Source organism: Rana temporaria, chromosome 6 (genome assembly GCF_905171775.1).
Source record: "Rana temporaria chromosome 6, aRanTem1.1, whole genome shotgun sequence".
In the NCBI taxonomy this organism is placed as follows: domain Eukaryota; kingdom Metazoa; phylum Chordata; class Amphibia; order Anura; family Ranidae; genus Rana; species Rana temporaria.
The window spans coordinates 98,884,204-98,908,051 of NC_053494.1; the positions used below are offsets into that span (position 1 = coordinate 98,884,204).

General features: G+C 44.1%; 1 protein-coding gene across 1 annotated transcript in view; it reads right to left on the reverse strand.

Moving 5' to 3' along the window:
* ZC3H15 (zinc finger CCCH-type containing 15) overlaps positions 1–23,194 on the reverse strand; it is a 47,468-nt gene extending 24,274 nt beyond the window's left edge. The window contains exons 1-5 of the mRNA XM_040357063.1: positions 23,018–23,194; positions 9,405–9,497; positions 9,214–9,313; positions 8,018–8,170; positions 7,843–7,934 (exon numbers count right to left, since the gene is read on the reverse strand). Of these exons, the coding sequence (XP_040212997.1) occupies positions 7,843–7,934; positions 8,018–8,170; positions 9,214–9,313; positions 9,405–9,497; positions 23,018–23,095 (516 nt within the window). The 5' untranslated portion in view covers positions 23,096–23,194. The remainder of the gene's footprint in view (positions 1–7,842; positions 7,935–8,017; positions 8,171–9,213; positions 9,314–9,404; positions 9,498–23,017) is intronic.
* Between the last annotated feature and the right edge of the window lie 654 nt (positions 23,195–23,848).

Here is a 23,848-nt window from a genome sequence, read left to right on the forward strand (position 1 = left end):
AAGGCACGCTTAAGAATCTAGTTTCTAGCATTTTTGCAAATCTAAAAGGTCTATTTTCCCCTACACATTTTTTATGCCCCCCCCCCCCCCGCCAAAAGGGTTCAAGCAAATCAAAGACAAATACATAAAATCACAGGAGCAACAATTTCCAGAGTGGCCAATACGTGTATGCAAGATAAATCATATGCAATAAAATTAAATGCGAGCTAGAGGCCAACAACGGACATTGTAACAGAGAAAGAAGATTACCGATTTAAAGTGATACTAAAAAAGGATAACCTTTAAAAAAAAAAATTGCGAAAATAGAGGCGATACTTACCCGCGCTCCTCTTTGGTGGTCCTCCGCTGGCACTGTCCATCCTTTCTTGATCCTTAAGAAGCATTGGGGCTCCCGACCTGGGTTGTGTGTGTCCATAGAAACAGACACACCCCCAGTCCCTCCTTACAGAAGTCTGACAGCAACAGAAGCCCAAGACTCGCACTGCCTTCAGTATCTCCTGGCCCCTCCTTCCCGCTGAGTGCCCCCACAGCAAGCATCTTGTTATGGGGACACCTGAGCTACAGTTCTGTGTGTCCATTTAAACAGAGTTAGGCCCTGCCCCTTCTCTCTCCTCATTGGCTCAGTGGCTTTGACAGCAGTGGAGCCAATGGAGCCAGCTGCTGTGTCTCAGCCACTCAGGAGAGAGTCACGGACAGTGGAGTCTCTCGTGCAACAATGCTGGATCAATATGGACTCAGGTATTAGGGGGATGCTCAACACAGAAGGTTTTTAATCTTTATGCAAAGACTGCATTTAGATAAAAAAAACTCCTGCACTTGGAACCACTTTAAGCTCCGAGCTCGACCAGGTGAATATCACCATTTTGTCTGCTGCAGTTTAAGTCGGTAGAAGAGAAAAAAAAAAAGTGTTCGTTCCACATCAAACATGCTAAATGACTGACCAGCAGCAGACTGATGAGGTCATTACCTGAAATTCTGCTACCCCTCCTCCGATCTTGTCCATTAGCAAGCAGCCTACATTACAGACTTATAGCTCTGCTCCTCCCTCTACTGAAACAATGCTGTACAGGAGACTGCAACTGGATATTTTTCCAACAATTCTCCTTGAAGGGAGGGGGGCTGGGCAGCATAACCAACATCCCATAATTTCCTCTGATCCGGCTTCCCTTAATGAACTCTAAGGCCTCGTACACACGGACGGACTGTCCGATGAAAAAGGTCCGCCAAACAGAAATCCGCGCGGACACGATACGCGGTGACGTGGCTGCGCCGTCGCGACGTGCTCGGCCCTGGAAGGTCAATGCTTCCACGCATGCGTCGAATCACTTCGACGCATGCGAGGGCTTTCGGCCGAGGGGACATGTACGGTGAGTCTGTACAGATGACCGAACATGTCCGACGGACCAGTTTCAGCGGACAGGTTCGGTCGTGTGTACGGGGCCTAAGATGTTACAAGCTGGTCGGGACGCTTTAATACATTTTTTACATTATTTTAATTTTATTTGACACCGTAATTTTTTTTTTTTTTTTTTTTAATAAATAAAAATATTATATAATCCCCCCACTTTTATTTCCATTACAAGGAATGTAAACATCTCTTGTAATAGAAAAAAGCATGACAGGTCCTCTTAAATATGAGATTGAAAAAAATTAAATAAAATAGAAATAAAAATTAACGAGAGGACCCAATTGCCTCCGCTGCTATCGACGGCTCCGGTAAGCGGCGGGAGGGGGCCCCTCTCCAGCCGCCAACGGTAATCTTGCGGAAAATCCGCCGCAGAGACCACCATTATCGTAAACTGGACGGCTCCCTGAAGACATGGATACCTGGGTTATGGCAGCAGCTAGCCATAGTACAGCAGTGTGAAACTGGCCTAAAAAGTACTTTGAAAAAGGGTAAGCCACACATTTTGGGTTTTTCTGGAAGCTGCAGGGACACACACACCTTATGTCAGAGTCTCCAGCAAGAACAGTGACCAGCACAGTAGTGACACTAAAGTCTTACTCAAATCTCATAGGACTAGCTCAGGTAGCAATGCCTAAAATGTACACTGCCGATATACAGCTATAAGACTGTAGGGCACAGGAATGTCCAGGTATATTGCATATCAAGATGCACGCTCCTATTATTTTCATGAGAAAGTAACATTTTTCTAGGGTAATAAATTAGGCACAATTAAATTTCTAAAATGTGAAGTATGGTAGCTGCGCTGTGGCGGAGGGAAGGGGAAGTGAAAAGGGAATGTGAGGTAAAGGGATCGTGGGCGAACTAAACAGTGAGAGAGAGAAAAAAAAAAAAAAAAAAATAAAAACAAAAGGGGGAGGTATCTGATACTACAATGAACAATACAGATAAAAGTGAACAAACACCTATAATCCTGTAAATATACATAGTAAAATGGCTACTACATATACAGTACAGACCAAAAGTTGGGACACCTTCTCATTCGAAGAGTTTTCTTTATTTTCATGACTATGAAAATTGTAGATTTACACTGACCACTGCTAAAGAAAGGCAACAAGCAGAAGAGACTTGTTTGGGCTAAAGAACACAAGGAATGGACATTAGACCAGTGGAAATCTGTGCTTTGGTCTGATGAGTCCAAACTTGAGATCTTCCAACCCCCGTGCCTTTGTGCGACGCAGAAAAGGTAAACGGATGGACTCTACATGCCTGGTTCCCACCGTGAAGCATGGAGGAGGTGTGATGTGTGGGGGTGCTTTGCTGGTGACACTGTTGGGGATTTATTCAAAATTGAAGGCATACTGAACCAGCATGGCTACCACAGCATCTTGCAGCGGCATGCTATTCCATCCGGTTTGCGTTTAGTTGGACCATCATTTATTTTTCAACAGGACAATGACCCCAAACACACCTCCAGGCTGTGTAAGGGCTATTTGACCAAGAAGGAGAGTGATGGGGTGCTGCGCCAGGTGACTACCTTTTGAAGCTCATCAAGAGAATGCCAAGAGTGTGCCAAGCAGTAATCAAAGCAAAAGGTGGCTACTTTGAAGAACCTAGAATATGAAATATATTTTCAGTTGTTTCACACTTTTTTGTTATGTATAATTCCACGTGTTATTTCATAGTTTTGATACCTTCAGTGTGAATCTACAATTTTCATAGTCATGAAAATAAAGAAAACTCTTTGAATGAGAAGGGGTGTCCAAACTTTTGGTCTGTACTGTACAAACACCAAAACTAGCATAAAATAAAGTGGAAAAAAAGTGCAAAACTATCAAAAAATCACACATGTGATGAAGTCCTGTCCATAAATAAGGATCAGATCTAGCAGTCCAGTAATTCCTCCACAGAACAGTGTATAGATGGAAACCCCTCCACCCTGTGCTAGCAGGAATCCCCTGAAGTCACGTGATGCGACGATAAATAGGGATTAGAGCACCGGGTACAGACAGAGTCTGAAGTTTTAATACAAGTTCGGCACTCGTGGATGTTTTATTCTACGTCACTACCTAAATGCAAGTTTTTTTTATTACGTTTATCCATTATATGGAGTCACGCTATGGTCTCTTTTTCGCTCTTCCTAATGCTCCTATGATACATTGAGCCTTGTTATTCAGACGTATGGGGATCAGATCACGCTCTCACCTGTATAGCTGACACTCTGATGGGGGGGATACGAAATCGGCACTCGTGGACTTATGCCCGCTGTCCTTTTATTCATGCGAGTGCATTTTATCAAATCTTTACCCGTTCAAGGTACCCTCACAGTGTCACTCTATATGCATTGCATAGATCTTCTCTTTTCCATGACACACATTGGCCGCTGAGAGCTGTCTTAGGAGTCAGGAGGAGGTGTTTTATCAGCCCACTCATCCAGCTGCGATCAGTATCTGTTAGCTGTTTGGACAAACAGCCATGAGGTGAGCTGCTAGCACTTGCTCCCCCCACTTATTTTATGCTAGTTTTGGCGTTTGTATATGTAGTAGCCATTTTACCATGTATTTTCACTGTTAAATCTTTACAGGATAATAGGCGTTTGTTCACTTTCATCTGTATTGTTCATTGTAGTATCATCAGATACCTTTTTTTTTCCCTCTCTCTCTCACCGTTTTGTTCACCCATGATCTCTTTACTTCGCATTCCCTTTTCACTTCCCCTTCCCATTCCTTCCCCCACAGCGCAGCTACCATACTTCACATTATCATCACTTTTTCTGTTAGGATCAGATCCACAGGTGCTACTGCATTCCAGTCCATCAGACAGCGCCGGAGTTCTCCATTTCTATAACATTTCTAAAATGTTCCCTATAAAAGCAAATTAGGTCCTCTTTGAAAACTAGGGGGCCTTCTGGGGAAAAAAAAAAACAACACATCCTTTTTAATTTGCAATGCTTTCTCCATTTTCAAAATATTTAAAAAAGTGAAAATGGTGAAAATTTCTGTTGTGCATTTTTTTTAATCCTACTTTCCTGGCCATTAGTGGAGTCAAAATCTGATGAACTGCTGCTGGAGTGAACTTACTGCATAAAAAAAGAAAAAAAAAGCCACTAAAAAGAGCATAACGCTCAATTTCAGTCAGTCAGTCTGAAAATTAACAAATACTGCCAAAGGAACAACAAAAAAAAAAGTGGGGGGGTGGGAGATTAAAGAATATGCAGCGCTACACTAAAATAAAAAAATTCCTGCATGCCTAGATTATCCCCAATGAGTCAGAGCAAAGCAACAAATTACCTGGAACTGGATGCGCGCGCACACAGTCAGGTACATTAACTGGAATTTCAAAAGCTTAAAGCGGAGCTCCACCCTAAAGTGGAACTTCCGCTCATCGGAACCCCCCCCCCCCTCCCTCCGGTGTCACATTTGACACATTTCAGGGGGGAGGGGGGTGCAGATACCTGTCTAAGGCCCCTTTCACACTGAGGAGTTTTTCATGCGGTACAGCGCTAAAAATAGCGCCTAAAAAACTCCTGCCCAGCCTTCTCAATGTGAAAGCCTGAGGCGCATTGCGGGCGTCATTAACCCTTTATCAGCCGCTGGCGGCAATTCCGACGGTATAGCGCGCTATTTTTAGCAGCGCCATACCACTACCACGCCTCCAGCCCCAGTGTGAAAGGGGCCTTAGACAGGTATTTGCACCCACTTCCGGCCACAGTCTGCGGGCAGGACGTCAGATCCAGTCTCCCCCCGTTGTTTTCTGGGAAACATACGGCTCCCAGAACACAGCGGGGACCAGTGAGCATGGCGCAGTGCGACTCGCGCATGCGCCATAGGGAATTGGGCAGTGAAGCCGCAATGCTTCACTTCCTGGTTCCCTCACCGAGGATGGCGGTGGGGGCAGCAGAGTGACGATCGATCGCTCGTCCTCTGCTGCCGACGGCGCTGGACTCCAGGACAGGTAAGTGTCCTACTATTAAAAGTCAGCAGCTGCAGTATTTGTAGCTGCTGGCTTGTAATATGTTTTTTTTGGAGGAGATCTGCTTTAAAAAAAAACTTTTTTTTTTTTTAAGTGATACTCAAGGCAGGCGCACACACACACACACACACACACAACCTCCAAAAATGTTATATTGTGCAAAGTTAATTTCACTAATGCAACATAAAAAAAGTGAAACTAATATATGAGATAGTTGATTTGTCATACTTGTGATGATTATGACTTACAGCTCATGAAAAGCCCAAATCCACAATTTCAGAAAATTTGAATATTGTGAAAAGGTGCAATATTCTAGGCTCAATGTGTCGCACTAATCAGCTCATTAAGCCACAACACCTGCAAAGGGTTCCCAAGCCTTTAAATGGTCTCAGTCTGGTTCAGTAGGAATCACAATCATGGGAAAGACTGCTGACCTGACAGTTGTGCAGAAAACCCATCATTGACACCCTCCATAAAGGAGGGAAAGCCTCAAAAGTTAATTTCAATAAGTTGGATGTTCCCAAAGTGCTGTATCAAAGCACATTAATATAAAGTTATGTGGAAGGGAAAAGTGTGGAAGAAAAAGATGCACAAGCAGCAGGGATGACCGCAGCCTGGAGAGGATTGTCAGGAAAAGGCCATTCAAAAGTGTTGGGAACTTTCACAAGGAGTGGACTGAGGCTGGAGTCAGTGCATCAAGAGCCACCACACACAGACGCATCCTGGACATGGGCTTCAAATGTCGTATTCCTCTAGTCAAGACACTCCTGAACAACAAACAATGTCAGAAGCGTCTTACTTGGGCTAAAGAAAAATGGAAAATGGTCTTTTGCTCAGTGGACCAAAGTCCTCTTTTCTTATGGAGGGCAAATTTTGCATCTCATTTGGAAACCAAGGACCCGGAGTATGGAGGAAGAATGGAGAGGAACACACTGCAAGATGCTTGAAGTCCAGTGTGAAGTTTCCACAGTCTGTGATGATTTGGGGAGCCATGTCATCTGCTGGTGTTGGTCCACTGTGCTTCATTAAGTCCAGGGTCAACACAGCCGTCTACCAGGAGATTTTGGAGCACTTCACGCTTTCTTCCGCAGATGAGCTCTATGGGGATGCAGACTTCATTTTCCAGCAGGACTTGGCACCTGCCCACACTGCCAAAAGCACCAAAACCTGGTTCAATGACCGTGGGATTACTGTGCTTGATTGGCCAGCAAACTCACCTGACCTGAACCCCATAGAGAATCTATGGGGCATTGCCAAGAGAAAGATAAGAGACATGAGACCAAACAATGCAGAAGAGCTGAAGGCCGCTATTGAAGCATCCTGGTCTTCCATAACACCTCAGCAGTGCCACAGGCTGATCACTTCCATGCCACGCCGCATTGAGGCAGTAATTGCTGCAAAAGGGGCCCAAACCAAGTACATATGTATGCTTGTACTTTTCAAAAGGTCCGATATTGTTCTATGTACAATCCTTGTTTTATTGATTGCATGTAATATTCTAATTTTCTGAGATTGTGGATTTGGGGTTTTTATGAGCTGTAAGTCATAATTATCGCAATTATGAAAAATCACAGCTTGAACCATCTTGCTTTGCATATAATGGAGTATCTGGTATATTAGTTTCACCTTTTAAAGTGGTTGTAAACCCTTTAGGTAAGCCTAGATTAAAGCGTACCTGTAGGTGCTTGAAATATCTCCCAGGCCTGCACGGTCTAGGAGATATTTGCAAATCACGGTACGGCGATTTCTTCTGCGCATGCGCCAGAGTTAGGAAGGGCACGCCATGCCCTTTCTAACTGCGGTCATGCCGTGAGTGGAGGCTCCCACGCGCATGCGCGGAAGTGATGTCACGCGACCCAGGCCACTCACAGAGTGAGTTTGCACCACTGGAAGGAAGAGGGGTGTAGACTGGATGCTCGTTACTCACGAGGAAGACGGGACATCGCGGGCTTCTCCTGCAGGTAAGTGCCACATAATGGGCATTATTATTCTTTACCTTTGCAGGGAATCAAAGAGAAAGCAACACCCATCAGGGTTTACTTGTGGATTTGTGAAATAAATGAACTTTTGCACAATAGTCACATTTTTCAAGTATCACACATTTAGATATATAGATATATACCCCACACAAAGCATGGCTTGGCCCCGCCCCTACTACCCCCTCACAGGCTCGGATTGACAGCTGCCCGAATATCTTGTGAGATGAGGGTGAAAAACCAGCACTGCTTCAGATGACCACATGGATCTAGATAGAACAGCCAGTGAAAGGTTTACCAAAATGCAGGGAATGTTATAAAAAAAAAAAAAAAAAAAAAAAAAAAAAAGGTAAAAACACCCTTTTGACTTTTAGAACCACTTCTGTTATTTTGCAGTGTAGAAAACCCATTTCAGAAGCATTGAGTGTGCAGCCCGAATACCAGGTAATAACGGCATGGTAAAAAAAAAAAAAAAACACACAGACATACTATTTGAGTTTTGGGTTTTTTCTTTTCAGCTTCCCCGTGTTTCTGGTTAACCACCTCCTCCAACTTCTTCTCATCCCAATTATCCATTGTATCTGTAAATAAAAAGCCAATATTAAGAGTACATCATTACTTGTGACACTCAGCTAGTATTTTTGATAAAGGCTAAAATACTTACCTTTTTCAAGCTCGTCATCTCTTCCATCAACATAAAGACTTCTCTTCTCACATTTTCTTTCTAATGATAGGTCATGGGAGAATTTGCACTTATCGCCTTTTGTACACTGTCCTTGCTTGAAGAACGCACAGACAACAGATTTTGGATCAACACCTACATACGAAATGACAAAAAGCCACATATGACACAAGTCACAGATATATTATGCAAACCTGACAGCACAGAAGCAGCCACATACCATCCTACACCAGCAAAGGTGGTTATCATGCAACCACAGCATTCATCTTAAATAATCAATGCAAATCTCTGTGTGCTGCACAGATAAGGCCTGAAATAGATTTCTTATGTGATAAACTGGCTTTGCGTGTGCCTTTAGAAGGCTCATTTAAAAACACAAGTTATCTTACAAGAAAATTCTGAATGGAAAAAAGCTGACCCAGACATTGCTTCAGCATATATTTCTACAGTGCCCTGATTGGACCAGGAGCCTACAGTAATCTCTTTTATGCACATGACTGTCAAGTCGCAGTCATTCATATGGATTTTTAATAACTCCATATTGAATGCAACTTAAACTGAAGACACTGTCAAAATGCACTCTAACAAATATTTTGGTCTTAATGCAGATTCAGTTGGTTTGACTGAAACATACAAAGCTGCAATGTGTGGTCACCTCCTACAACGCTCCACAAGAAGCAATTAAGATGAAATTAGAGTCTGACTTGTCACAAGCAAAAAAACTTTAACATGCCAAACTCCAACTTTCTGTTACCCAGAACTGAATGGAATGATCAATCCCAGCATAGATCATATACCTCTGTACCATGTTGCTTTGTTGTCAGCAGAGAAAGGGGGCAGGTCTGGGCCGTGGCTCTGTATGGACACAGGGAGGTACGGCTCGGGTGCCCCCATAGCAAGCTGCTCGCTGTGGGGGCACTCAACAGGAGGGAGAGGAACCCAAAAAGGTTGGAGGATCTGGGAAAGTATGACAATTTTATTTTTATTTTTTTTCATTAAAGACGCCACACACACACACGACTTTAGCATCACTTTAAGTGAACTGTTTTTTTTTACAACACTCAAGCATTTGCTGGAAAGCCTTGCTAGCTTACTTACTGGTTTTACCTGTTACCTCTATATAAAATTAAAAACACTTTCATATGCAACTTTTAGTGAAAAATTTGCAGATTATCTACCTTTGCTGACCTTTTGTGCAGCTACTACCGGCTTAAAGAGATCATTCAGTTCTGAAAGTTCTTTCTTTTTGGTTTTCTTATCATTCTCAGTCTGTGTTGCCTATTAAAAAAAACAAAACAAAAAAGCCACGCATTGATTATTTTGCAAAGAATGTGTCAAAAGAACAAACAAAAAAAACAAACACACTTACCACTCGAGGCTGCCCTTTCACTTGATGCGTAACATTCTTAATGAATTTTTGCTGCTTGGCACCTTTCTTGTTCTTTAGACCAAATGTTTTGTCCTTTAAATAAAGAAACCATTCATGTTAAAAAAAGATTTAATTGCTGGGAATAAGGTTTCATGTACACTAGCAGCTCAAACTTGAGTTTAGGAGCCCCCCCCCCCCCCCCAAAGAATAGCCTGTGTGTCAATGTTTCAGACTTCTAGGCTTCATGTACATGGGACGTTCAACCTCTCATGAACGATTTAACATGTCAGCTAGAAATCGGTGTCTAAAAAAAGCCAATTAAGTCGTGTTTACATGATGTGGTTAGCCGTGTTTGCATCTAGAAGCGTTTTAACAAACTTCTGAACGCATTTTTTTGGGGTTACAAAAAAAGCCTGTTAACGCAACTGCCTAGAAACAACTATAAAATGACCCTGTGTACAGTACTGATAAAATAACAGAGGAGAGTTCAGGAGCAGTTGGGAAAAAAAAAAAAAAAAAAAAAGCCCAACTGCTACTAAACGTCCGTTTACCAGCAGCAGTGTACATGAGGCCTTAGCAGAGCTTAGAAACTGCTGCTGTTAGGTGAGAGGTTCAACCTTCCTCTCCTTAACGCAGAAGGATAGGAACGTTTTGACCACCAGCCAGGGGATAATGCAAAATGCAGCAAAAAAAAAAAAGTTTTGAAAGATGGTACTTTATTTGAAAAATAAGAAAATGCAGTTGATGCAATTACAACCATGGATGCACAAAGCATGACATACAAAAAAACACTTGCTCTGTCGAGTGAACATACGCTACAGTGTACCCAACGTGTTTCAAGCTACAGCATTGATCCTCTTCATCAGGGGTGAGTGGTTATGGAGAAAGCATTTTGTGTAAAATATCATGGGTATTGCATCATATTAAAAACCATGGAATAATTGCTGCCATAAGCCATTCATGAAAGTCCAAAGGGTGGAGGCACATGATGGATCAGACCGAGACCACCCACAGAGGGCACTCAGCTCCAGGAAAGGCACCACACCAAAGACTGGTATAGCTCATGTCTTACGCTTGGTGGACTGAAGCAGTGAAAGTTGAATCCTCAGAGTGACACAGTATGGAGTGAGGTGTTTGTTAGAGCTGCACGATTCTGGCCAAAATGAGAAGTACGATTTTTTTGCTTAGAATGAAGATCACGATTCTCACGTACATTTATACAAAAAAAAAAAAAAAAGGGCTTACTTTACTGGCCCAAAAAATTGCATCTAAAAAGACTGCCGCGCAAATACAGTGCAACATAAAATATTGCAACAACCGCCATTTTATTCTCTAGGGTCTCTACAAAAAAAAATATATAATGTTTGGGGGTTCCAAGCAATTTTCTAGCAAAAATAAATAAATAACGATTTTAACTTGAAAAGAGCTGTCAGAAAAAGGTTTGGTGTTTAAGCGGTTAAACGTTCCTAATTTACATACAGAAGTTTATTCCTTTGATGTAAAAGTCAACGTGATACAATGTTTAGACTTAACTTTCCACTGATGAAGAATGTTTTCAAAACTTGGCAGATTGCCCAGACTTTTGACTTTTGGCTGAGAGCAGAGAGGAAATTCTTTGCATACCAAAGTGCAGAGAGAAAATTATTTTCATCAAAGATTGTGAAACCCTGTGTGAAGAATCGCAAGGGAAAAAGATCGCGATAACGATTCTCTTGACAATTAATCGTGTAGCTCTAGTGTTTGTACTGCACATTAATTCAACGCTGTTTGCCTGCAGTGTAGCGTTGTACTGTCTACGTCTGAGGAATGCTCATAAACAGCATATGTATTATATATTTTATATGGCGTTTATAAGCATTCCTCAGACCTAGCCAGTACAACGCTGCACTGATGCAATACCCATGATAAGCTACACAAACCACGTGACATAAAATGCTTCCTCCATAACCACTCACCCCTGATGAGGATCAATGCTGCAACTTGAAATGTGTTGGGTACACTGTTGCGTATGTTTACTCAACAGAGCAAGTGTTTTTTTTGTCATGCTTTGTGCATCCATGTTTGCAATTACAACTGTGGGGGGGGGGGTTACCACGCATTCCTTTCTTGCTTTTGAAAAATGGTACGTTTTTATTTGATTTTTTTTTTTTTTAAAGAAGTTTGTTTTTTGAGGAGCCCTTTCCCTTAAAAGTCCCATTGGAGGAAAACTTTCGTAGCTTGTTTGATCCAAGGAAGTGGGCTATGTCTCCTATCCTATAAAGGATTAGCATAATCCTTGAATTTGTATTAACGTTAAAGCGTTAACCCAAAAAGGATCCTGTTCCTTTAACCCTTTCACTGCCAGGTCCGTACGGACTTCGAGAAGTGCCCGCAGGTGGCCAATGCACTGATCTCGTGCAATCTGTCCGGCTGGGGAGCATGGCGGTAGAGAAGTTTGGGCTTGGTAAACATGTGTTTACCAAGCTCTCCCCTGTAGTAGAGTGGGCGCAGGCAGCGATCAGTACAGACCACTCCTAGATGTCCCACTTACTTATAGTAACTGCGAGTGTTACAGTAAAACCTTGGATTGCGAGCATAATTTGTTCCAGAAACAGGCTTGTAATCCAAAGCACTTGTATATCAAAGCATTTAAGTGTAGCAATAAGTTGCTAAATGTTGTACCTTCATTAAATGTAATCATATTGCTACACTTGGAGGAACCTCTCTTCTCTTTTATACTCAGTTGTGACATGACGCTACTCTTATATCAAGACATCGCTTGTATATCAAGGCAAAATGTATTAAAACATTTTGCTCACCTTGCAAAACGCTCTCAAACCAAGGTTTTACTGTACTATGTATTAGACTGTCATTTTATGAATGAATAAATAATCTATACAGATTCCTTATTTCATTCAAAGTATAAAGTGCTGCAGAGAAAGGGATTGTCTGTCTCAAAAGATATGGGTGCCTGTTTAGACCTCCGATATATCTTCCAAGCCACAAATACAGTGCAGACATAACTACCTTGCATGGCAAAAGCGCTGCACTGTTGTACAATACTGATTTTTATTTTTATAATATAGTTGCCTGGGGTTTGGTTTTAAAAAGTCCCCCCCCCCCCCCCCCGGTCTCAGATTTCACTCACTACAGCTCAGTCTATGCCATTATTCTGCACTGCCAGCAAAGGTGGACCATGTCTGCAGTGTGGAAATATTTCGGATGAAGACACCAAATCTGCAGTCTTTGCTCTGCTTAAATGTCAAGAGGGGTACAGTGCCAAGGCATTTTTTTTTCGACAACAGGTTTTATACACCACCTGAAAACGTATCATCCAGTTTAGCATGCAGAATACAAGACGACACAGCTTCCAAAAAGTACCCAAAGCACATCAAGTTCAACACCATCTGTGGCCACAATCTTTGAAAAAGATGACAGTTCCAAAGCATGTGGCATTAGATAGAAATGATGGCATTTTCTGCGAGAGGATCCAGCCAGCCATTCTCCGTTGTGGAGGACATTGGATTCCGTAGGCTCATGCAACTTATTGAGCTACGTTACACACTACCAAGCAGACGCTACTTTACACATACCGGTCTACCTAAATGGTTTCACAGTGTTGCAAAACACGTTCAGGAGCTCATGACTACAGACATCCCAGCTCTCAGTTTTACTATTGACATTTGGAGTTCAGAAGTCAGCATGCTTAGCCTCACAGCGCAGTGGATAGATGTCAAATATCAATTGCAAAACATTATACTTAAAGCGGGAGTTCACCCGAAAAAAATTTTTAACCTTAGATTGATGCTCATTTTGTCTACTTGACTGGGCGTTTCTACTTGATTGACAGGCTTCCGACAGGTCGCATCCATCGCTTCACGAGTAGCCGAACGTCGGTGCGGCTCTATACGGCGCCTGCGCACCGACGTTCGGCTACTTTCGGAAAATCGTGACGCGATAGATGCGACCGTCGGAAGCCTGTCAATCAAGTAGGAACGCCCAGTCCCGCAGCCCATACCCGGAAGCGGCGGGGGAAGATGCATCTCTAAAACGGTAAGTACGGCTTTGATTTTAAAAAAACTACCCGATTCCCCTAGACAAAATGAGCCTCAATCTAAGGTTAAAAATGTATCATTTCCGGGTGAACCTCCACTTTAATGTGAGTTTGCTGGATCACACACTGCAGCAACATCTGATGCTTTAAAAAGCATGCTCAACACTTGGCACATTGATAAGTCTAAAGTGCATCATCTGATTGTCTGAGATAAAGCGTGGAACATGGCAAAGGCTATGGCGGACAGTCAACTTAAAAGCATACCGTGCATGGCACATACGCTAAAGCTATCTGAATGAGGGATTGCCGAGTCAGCGCATCAGACATAGTAGCAAAAGGAAGAAAAATTGTGGGTCACTTTAAGCATTCTCCGCTTGCTTATTCCAGATTACAGTTTGGAATGCCACCAAAACGACTGCAGCAAGATGTAGACACTCGTTGGTACAGCACTATATGCTGTAAAGTCTTCTGGTAAAAGCGCGTTTTAGCTGCGTGCATTGCGGATTATAAACTGCTGGCAACATTCTTCCTCTGCACAAACTCCAGATTTTCAAACACTCAGGCCAGAACTGAAGCCTGGGTCAGGCCCAGATAATACAATGTTCATGAAGGAGCCAGAGCAGACTTTAGGCAGGTTAAAAGCCAACTGAAATCTGTCAAGGTCTGTGTATAGGAGCTACGTCGCCCCTCGGGGTAGTTGAGGGCTCGCAGAAGAAGATCGTCCATTGGAAGGAAAGAAACCTTTTGGGGAACAAGGCCAGAAAACTATCTTGCAACCGGACAAAATCAACGCATCTCACCCACTTCAGGCACAGGGGCAGACCTTGAAGCTGAAGGGGCCTTGTCCGTGTGTCCAGAGAATCCTGCTCTCGACTTGCCAGACCAGGTCTGTGTGGAACCTCCCAAGGAGGGTTTAAAGGGATTGTAAAGGTTTGTTTTTTATTTTCTAAATTGGTTCCTTTAAGCTAATGCATTGTTGGTTCACTTACCTTTTCCTTCAATTTCCCTTTTAAATGTTTTTTTTTTGTCTGAATTTCTCACTTCCTGTTTCTCCTCAGTAAGCTTTCCACCATCATCCAAGCGGTGGAAAGTCAGCCAGAACAGCTTACTGAGGAGAAACAGGAAGTGAGAAATTCAGACAAAGAAAACAAAGAAACAAATATTTAGAAGGGAAATCGAAGGAATAGGCAAGTGAACCAACAATGCACTAGCTTAACTACTTGCCGACCAGCCGCCACAGTTATACGGCAGCAGGTCGGCTCCCCTGCGTGAGAGCCCGTAGCTATACGTCGGCTCTTGAAGCGGTCACTAGGGGCACGTGCGCACCGCCGGCCCCCCGCTCGTCCCTGGCTCCCGTGTCCCTGCCGGGCACCCGCGATTGCTCGTTACAAAGCGAGGACCGGGATGTATGTATGTATGTATGTATGTATGTATGTATGTATGTATGTATGTATGTATGTATACATATACACACACACACACACACACACACCTCCCGGTCCTGTCAGGGGAGAAATGGCTGACCTTCTGTTCATACATACAATGCATGAACAGCGATCAGTCATTTCCCCTAGTGAGGCCACCCCCTACAGTTAGAACACACCCAGGGAACATACTTGACCCCTTCCCTGCCAGTGGCATTTTTATAGTAATCCAATGCATTTTTATAGCACTGATCGCTATAAAAATGCCAATGGTCCCAAAAATGTGTCAAAAGTGTCCGCCATAATGTCACAGTACTGAAAAAAAAATTAAAAAAAATAAAATCGCTGATCGCCGCCATTATTATTGCGCAAACCAATCAATAAACGCTTATAGCAATTTTTTTTTACGAAAAATATGTAGAAGAATACGTATCGGCCTAAACATTTTTTCTTTTTTTTTTATATATTTTTGGGGGATATTTATTATAGCAAAAAGTAAAAAAAATATTCATTTTTTTCAAAATTGTCGCTCTATTTTTGTTTATAGCACAAAAACTAAAAACCGCAGAGGTGATCAAATAACACCAAAAGAAAGCTATTTGTGAAAAAAAAAAAAAACGCCAATTTTGTTTGGAAGCCACGTCGCGCAATTGTCAGTTAAAGCGACGCAGTGCCGAATCGCAAAAAGTGCTCTGGTCTTTGACCAGCAATATGGTCCGGGGGTTAAATGGTTAAAGGAACCCATTTAGAAAAAAAAAACAAACCTTTACAACCCCCTTTAAAAAATGTGGTCCCTTTTTAGACTGAAAAAGATGTACACCCACTCTGAGAGACACGCAAGGATGTCATCCAGGGTAGCCCCCAAAAAGACAATGATCTTGTAAAAGTAAAACTGGTCAAAGCTTCTTTAGCCTAGTTTGCAGACCAACACTTAAAGTCTCCAACATCCACCAGCTCTGTGATGTCATCATGGAGGAGTGGAAGAGGACTCCAGTGGCAACCTGTGAAGCTCTGATGAACTCCATGCCCAAGCGGTTTAAGCCAGTACTGGAAAATGATGGTGGCCACAGAAAATATTGACACTTTGGGCCCAATTTGGACATTTTCACTTAGGGGTGTACTCACTTTTGTTGCCAGCGGTTTAGTCATTAACTACATGCCGACCAGCCGCCGCAGTTCTACGGCAGCAGGTCGGCTCCCCTGCGCAAGAGCACGTAGTATAACGTCACCTCGCGAAGCGGCCACTATGGGCGCTCGCTCCTGGCTCCCGCGCGCCCGGCAGTGGCGATCACCGCCGGGCACCCGCGATCACTCGTTACAGAGCGGGGACCGGGAGCTGTGTGTAAACACACAGCTCCCGGTCCTGTCAGGGGAGAAATGCCTGACCGTCTGTTCATACAATGTATGAACAGCAGTCATTCATTTCCTCTAGTGAGTCCACCCCCCCCCCCCCTACAGTTAGAACACACCCAGGGAACATACTTAACCCCTTCGCCGCCAGTGTCATTTTTATAGTAATCAATGCATTTTTATAGCACCGATCGCTATAAAAATGCCAATGGTTTCAAAAATGTGTCAAAAGTGTCCGTCATAATGTCGCAGTACCGAAAAAAAAATGGCTGATCGCCACCATTACTAGAAAAAAAACAATATTAATAAAAAATGCCATAAAACTACCCCCTATTTTGTAAACGCTATAACTTTTGCGCAAACCAATCAATAAAACGCTTAGAGATTTTATTTTACCAAAAATATGAAGAAGAATACGTATCGGCCTAAACTGAGGAAAAACATTTTTTTATATATTTTTGGGGGGATATTTATTATGGTAAAAAGTTAATATAATGTTTTTTCAAAATTGTCGCTCTATTTTTGTTTATAGCGCAAAAACTAAAAACCGCAGAGGTGATCAAATACCACCAAAAGAAAGCTCTATTTGTGGAAAAAAAAACACGCCAATTTTTTTGGGAGCCACATCGCGCAATTGTCAGTTAAAGTGACGCAGTGCCGAATTGCAAAAAGTGCTCTGGTCTTAGACCAGCAATATGGTCCAGGGCTTAAGTGGTTAATGGCTGTGAGAGTTATTTTGAGGGGACGGCAAATTTACACTGTTTTACAAGCTATATATCAATTTTCGTATTCCATTTTATGATAAGGGTCCAAAACATATAACCAGCACTTTATTAATGATAGCGGCATCTCTCCATATTTGTCCATTTTAGCATGCAGGCTGGTGTCCTTTGTGAACAGGCAGTGAGGGGCTATACCTGGTGTTATTACAATGCAAAGCATAATTTAGCTTATTTTATATTTATTAACCACTTCCCGACCTCCTCATGTACATTTACGTCGGCAGAATGGCACGGACAGGCACATCAACGTACCTGTACGTGTCTGCCTAGACGTGGGTGGGGGGTCCGATCGGGACCCCCCCCCCCCCCCCGGTACATGCGGAGGTCGGGTCCGCTCGGGGAGCGATCCGGGACGACAGCGCGGCTATTTGTTTATAGCCGCTCCGTTGCAATCGCTCCCCGGAGCTGAAGAGCGGGGAGAGCCGTGTGTAAACACGGCTTCCCCGTGCTTCACTGTGGCGGCGCATCGATCGAGTGATCCCTTTTATAGGGAAGACTCGATCGATGGTGTCAGTCCTACAGCCACACCCCCCTACACTAGTAAACACATACACAGTGATCCCTAAATGTTACAGCGCCCCCTGTGTTTAACTCCCAAACTGCAACTGTCATTTTCACAATAAACAATGCAATTTAAATGCATTTTTTGCTGTGAAAATGACAATGGTCCCAAAAATGTGCCAAAATTGTCCGAAGTATCCGCCATAATGTCGCAGTCACGAAAAAAATCGCTGATCGCCGCCATTACTAGTAAAAAATATTAAAATGCAAAAAAACTATCCCCTATTTTGTAAACGCTATAAATTGTGCGCAAACCAACCGATAAACGATTATTGCGATTTTTTTTACCAAAAATAGGTAGAAGAATACGTATCGTTCTAAACTGAGGAAAAAAAAAAATTTTATATATGTTTTTGGGGGATATTTATTACAGCAAAAAGTAAAAAATATTGCATTTTTTTTAAAATTGTCGCTCTATTTTTGTTTATAGCGCAAAAAATAAAAACCGCCAATTTTGTTTGGGAGCCACGTCGCACGACAGCGCAATTGTCTGTTAAAGCGACGCAGTCGCGAACTGTAAAAACCCCTTGGGTCTTTAGCCAGCATATTGGTCCGGGGCTTAAGTGGTTAAAAGTCACAAAGGACAATTTTAATTCTATGTACTGCAGCAGAGCAATAAAATGCAGCAGATCTTCATTTTTACACAGTATACTGACTCGCCTCAAGGTAGTGTTGCGGTGCAAACAGGGCACATGGAAAACATTTATTTTCTTTGTGCCCTAGCTGTAAGCCTGGGCTGATCTGTGCAGATTAATGCTGCTCACCACACAATGTGAATAAGCTCCTAGGTCCAATAAATGTATCTGTTTTGGTGCAGAGAAACTATGGCAGTGACCCCCCCTATGGTCAGTGTTTAGTGGGGCAGCCACTCAGCACAGGACTCAGAATATTGTGGCCATCACTGTAGTAGCACCAACATTTATTGCCGGCTTCCCCAGCAAGGTATCAGGTATGCGATATACAGTACATACAAACTTGTATTGTGCCAAGCTTGATGTAAATATGCAAGAATGATCAATTTTTACCTTAAAAAGGAGAAGTACAGCCAAAGCTCGGTTTGGCTGTAGTTCTCCGGTGGACCACACGAGTGCAGTTCATTCTGCACAGCCCTTTTACAGCAGACCTATCTGAAGTCGGCTGACGTTACAGAGCCGGCTCAGGGAAGACTGCGACCATATAGTTGGGATCTGCACACATACCTGGACCAGCACCCTCCTCAGCCTCACAGCAGGCCACTGAATGCCTGAACTGGCTGCCACCAGCTCTCTGCTCAGGGAGCTTTGAGAACCGTGCGATCAGTGGCGTTTGATCGCCAGGTACTCAGTCTTGGAGCCGGCGGGGGAAATTGATGCTGCATCCACCTAGGCAAGTGTATAAAAAAAAACAAAAAAAAAACCCCCACACACACACACCCTTCCCATACTTCTCTTTTAATGCATTTCCTGCATTAAAGTAAAAATTTATGACTACCTTTCCTACCCTCCCCCCAGCCCAAAAATGTACCCGTCTTCTCTGAACGATCCAGCGCTGTCCTAGCTTCACGTCTTCCCACCTCACTTCCTGGTCTCACAGGAGACTCATAGTGCTTGTTGCGGTCAGTCAAATCTTGCAAGGAAGAAGCATGGCCAAGTTGGGCTGCGTGCGTCTATAGACTCACACACTCTGGCTCAGGAGCACAAGTGCCCTCATAGCACACATCTTGCTATGTGGGAAGAAGATGCTCCAGACCGCTAGAAAGAAAAAGAAAAAAAGGGCCCGCTCTGTGCAACACCGTTGCAATAAGAAGGCAAGTATAAAACTTTTTTATTTTAATAAAAAAAAAAACGAAAATAGATTTACAATCACTTTAAAGCAGAACTAAACCAAATCCATTTTCAGGCTTGATAGTTCAGTAAAGATCACAAGCAATTTTGACAGTTCACTGCATGCCTTGAAATTGAACTAAATGTAAAAAATAAAACAATTGTGAAAAGACCGGCCTTTTATCGCAGATGAGACATGAAATGATTCAGTTGCAATAAAATACACCTACCTGCCTATTCACAATCCCATCAAAAATGGACACGGTGCTGTGCATGCGTTGCTTCATTTACATTTCCGGCACAGTGCCAGTTTGCAATGATGAATAACTGCTGTGTGCCGTCATCCTGTACCAGCCAATCAAGACGAGCACCCAGAAGAAACCAGGAAAAGACATCTTGGGTGTCAGGCCATTGGAGATTTACGCCTTTAGTTCCCATTTAAAATGTAAATGATTGGGAAACAATTAGATAAATGGGTTTAGCTCCACTTTATAAGAGAAGTGCAGGTTTTGAGAAAAAAAAAAAAAAAAAAAATCTTGCCTAGGTGTATGCAGCATTGCTCTGATGCTGTATCTGTCCCCTTCCACAATGAGAGCTGAGTGATCAAGGACCGCTAATTGCTCAGTAAGCTGGTGACTTTGGAGGGGGTGGAGATGGCCGGCTCAGGCTCTCAGTGGCATCAGCTTACTGACGTTAAAGTGGTTCTAAGGGCTGAAGGTTTTCTATCTTGATACATTCTATGCAGCACAGTATTAAAAAAAAAAACACACACACCACTTCAGTATGCAGCTCCCCCAACCCCTCTAAGGCTGCATTCACACCTCCGCGACAAGATACGCCGCATACACGGCGTATTTTGCCGCGAGTGTGTAACTTTTTTTTTTCACAAAGCCTTCCCATTGCTTTGTATGGCCGAACGCCAATGGCGCCTGAAAAAAAGGGTCCGGGACTTTTTTTCAGGCGACAGGCGTCTATGAGATGTGAACCATCTCCATAGACAGCAATGGGAATTCTCCCCTCTAGCGGCACAAGCGTCCGGCGTCGGGCGTTTTGTCGCCTAGATGTGAATGGGCTCTAATACTTAAAGCGGGGGTTCACCCTTAGAGGGCACTTTTCCCCCTTAGATTCCTGCTCGTTTTTACTAGGGGAATCGGCTATTTATTTTAAAATATGTGCAGTACTTACCCGTTTACAAAATGCATCCTCTCCGTCGCTTCCGGGTATGGGCTTCGGGAATGGGAGTTCCTTCTTGATTGACAGGCTTCCGAGAGGCTTCCGACGGTCGCATCCATCGCGTCACGATTTTCCGAAAGAAGCCGAACGTCGGTGCGCAGGCGCAGTATAGAGCCGCACCGACGTTCGGCTTCTTTCGGCTAGTAGTGACGCGATGGATGCGACCGTCGGAAGCCTCTCGGAAGGCTGTCAATCAAGAAGGAACGCCCGCTCCCGAAGACCCATACCCGGAAGCGACGGAAGAAGATGCAGCTCGAAAACGGGTAAGTACTGCTCATATTTTAATACAAATAGCCGATTCCCCTAGACCGAACGAGCAGGAAGCTAAGGGGAGAAAAAAATTTTTTTTACAAATGGGTGAAATCCCGCTTTAAGCCTGGTACACACCAGGCTGACATTCAGCCTATCTGTACTGCAACGGGTCCAACAGGGGCATGACCGGAAAAGGTCTGCCGCTTTAAAAAAAAAAGTTAGGATCTCTCCAGAGTCTGGACCGGAGTGACATCAGCTGAATTCAGGTCACAGGAGTGAAGAACTCCTGTGACCCAATGGAGAAATAGGACCAAAGGAGCTTTGGCCCCACTTCTCCTATAACCTCTTCCCACCAGGCGTATGCATATATGCAGCCCTATGTACACACATTACTGTGCACACCCGGCACAATAACTGGTAGATACCCATCTGCGGGTCCCATAGTCCAGCAGCTAAATGGTCCTATCCTTCACAGCAATCCGAAGCTTTTCCATCATGTGACCGCCAATCACATGATCAGAATGTTTACCTCCCAGTATTTAGAACCTCTTAAAGGGCCAAGAGGCAGCAACAGGAAGGGCTTAAGGAACTGCGGTCTGCTCACAACTTGTAATAAAAATATCTTTGCCATTCTGAAGCTTCCCTCCAACCACTTTGCATATTTTATATATACTGTGATTCTGTACTTACCAAATAGGCTGCAGAAATCTCCCTCCACGAAGTCTAGCTGCAGCCATTTTAACTGTGGGCAGTTTAAGCTGCTGCCTGTTCACTTCCTGGATTTACAGATGCACACCTCCAGCTCTGCAGCTTTCATTGGCCCTCTTATGACTCAACCCCCCCCTCCCATCCTGGCAGAGAGCTATGCATGATGTCATAAGCCTAGGCTTATCACCAGACAAAAAACAGCAAGTGGGCTGTATAAGGTATTTACTGCCAGAAATAAAAAGTGTTTTACTATCCAAAGTTAAAACAAAAGCAGATTTAATAGAGGGAAAGATTAAAACAAAATATATGACTGAAGTTCCACTTTAACTGTTTCCCAAAGCAGTTAAAAAGGAGAAGTCCAGCCTGAGCTTCTCCTATGGGTCGCAGGAGTGCAATTCGTTACGCACTCCTGTGACTTGTTTTCAGCGGAGAGCGGACTGAAGTTCGCTCTCCGCTGACATCACTGCAATCAGTCTGATGCTGCATCCACCTAGGCAAGTATGATTGGGGGGGGGGGGGGGGGGTTTGCGCCCCACTCAGCAGCTACACATACTATTAGGACACTTACCTGTCCAAGAATCAAGCAATGTCGGGACCCCAGCCGATGTTTCTATCGGCTCTCGGGTGCCGCCGCCGCCACCATTCATAGTAAGGGAACCCGGCAGTGAAGCCTTGCTGCTTCACAGCCGCTTACCTACTGCGCACATGCGAAGCGCGATGTGCTTTCTGAATGGCAGCGGGTTCGTTCGACCTTTGGTGCCTACTGCGCACATGCGAAGCGCTTTCTGAATGGCAGCCGGTTGGTTCGAACTTTGGTGCCGCAATCTCCCGGAAGTGGGGACAGGTACCTGCTACCCCCTGAAAGCTGCCAAATGTGGCATCGGAGGGGGGGGGGGTCAGATAAGCAGAGCTTCCACTTTTGGGTGGTACTCCCCTTTAATATTCAAGGCATGCTGTGATTGATAACTCAAGCCATCAGATGGATGGTGCCATAACTGATCACATGAGCAACACCATAGAAAGCTAAGAAGGCAGCTTCCTTGGCTGCCAAGGATAGGACGGTTTAGCTGCTGGCCTATGGGAATGGCATCAGTGAGGAACCTGAATAGGTGGCTCAGGTGAGTATAAGTGACCTCACCATGTAAGGATAAAATAAACACCGGGAAAGATGGGTTAGGGGGCACAAATAGATGGGGAGTTGGGCTTTAAATAAATTCCAAGTGACACATGGCAGGGGTGAGATCTGCAACACGTTGTCACGTCCAGTGGCGGTGACTAAATGTTCCCGTATGGAGCTGATCACATCCACAGCTCTCCAATAATCCCACACACAGCCCCCCGGCCAGGCCGCCCAGTGTAGACACGCGGGCACAGAGTAGCCGGGAAGGATAAGAAGGAAGCAGGCCAGGAGGATCACACCGCCTGACGTCCAGCCCAGAACGGCCCCGAGCCGAGGATAGGCGCCCACCTCAATAACTTTCTCCTTCTTCTTCTGCTCCGTCTTCTTCGCAGGCTGCTGCGGCGCCGGAGGCTTTTTTGGTGGCATTTCGATAGAAGAAGCGCTGTTCCACCACCACCGCACACGAGGCCTCACTTTACGGCTACAGCAGCAGTGATGTCACCATTCATAGACCGCGCGAGAGTGCCGGTAAACCGGACTACATTTCCCAGAATGCCGCTCGACATTAGCTGATAGAGGAGTTTCATCAGATTCAGTGTTCCATCAGATAGGCGGACTCGTCAGAATTGGTAACGGGAAGTGACGTTCTGTCGTTTGCCATCTTGCTACACCCCGTATTCCTCCATAGTAACGATACACTGGGGTAGATTCACATACCTTTTGCGGATACGCCGCCGTAATTTGAATTCCGCGCCCGCGTATCGTTACGCCGATTCACAAAGGCAGTTACGCTGAAAAAATAGGCTTCCTCCACCGACGTAACTTGATTGCGGCGGCGTAGAATTGAGTGCAATATAACTTTGGCCGCTAGGGGCGCTTCCGTTGTTGTCGGCGTAGAATATGTTAATTTCCTAGATACACCGATTCACAAACGTACGTGCGCCCGGCGTTCGTTTTTTACGTCGTTTGCGTTAAGGCTTTTTCGGCGTAAGGCTGCTCCTGCTATTAGGAGGCGCAGCCAATGTTAAGTATGGACGTCGTTCCCACTTCGAAATTTGAATTATTTACGTCGTTTGCGTAAGTCGTTTGCGAATAGGGCTGGACGTATTTACGTTCACGTCGAAACCAATACGTCGTTACGCCGTACTTGGAAGCAATGCACACTGGGATATGTACACG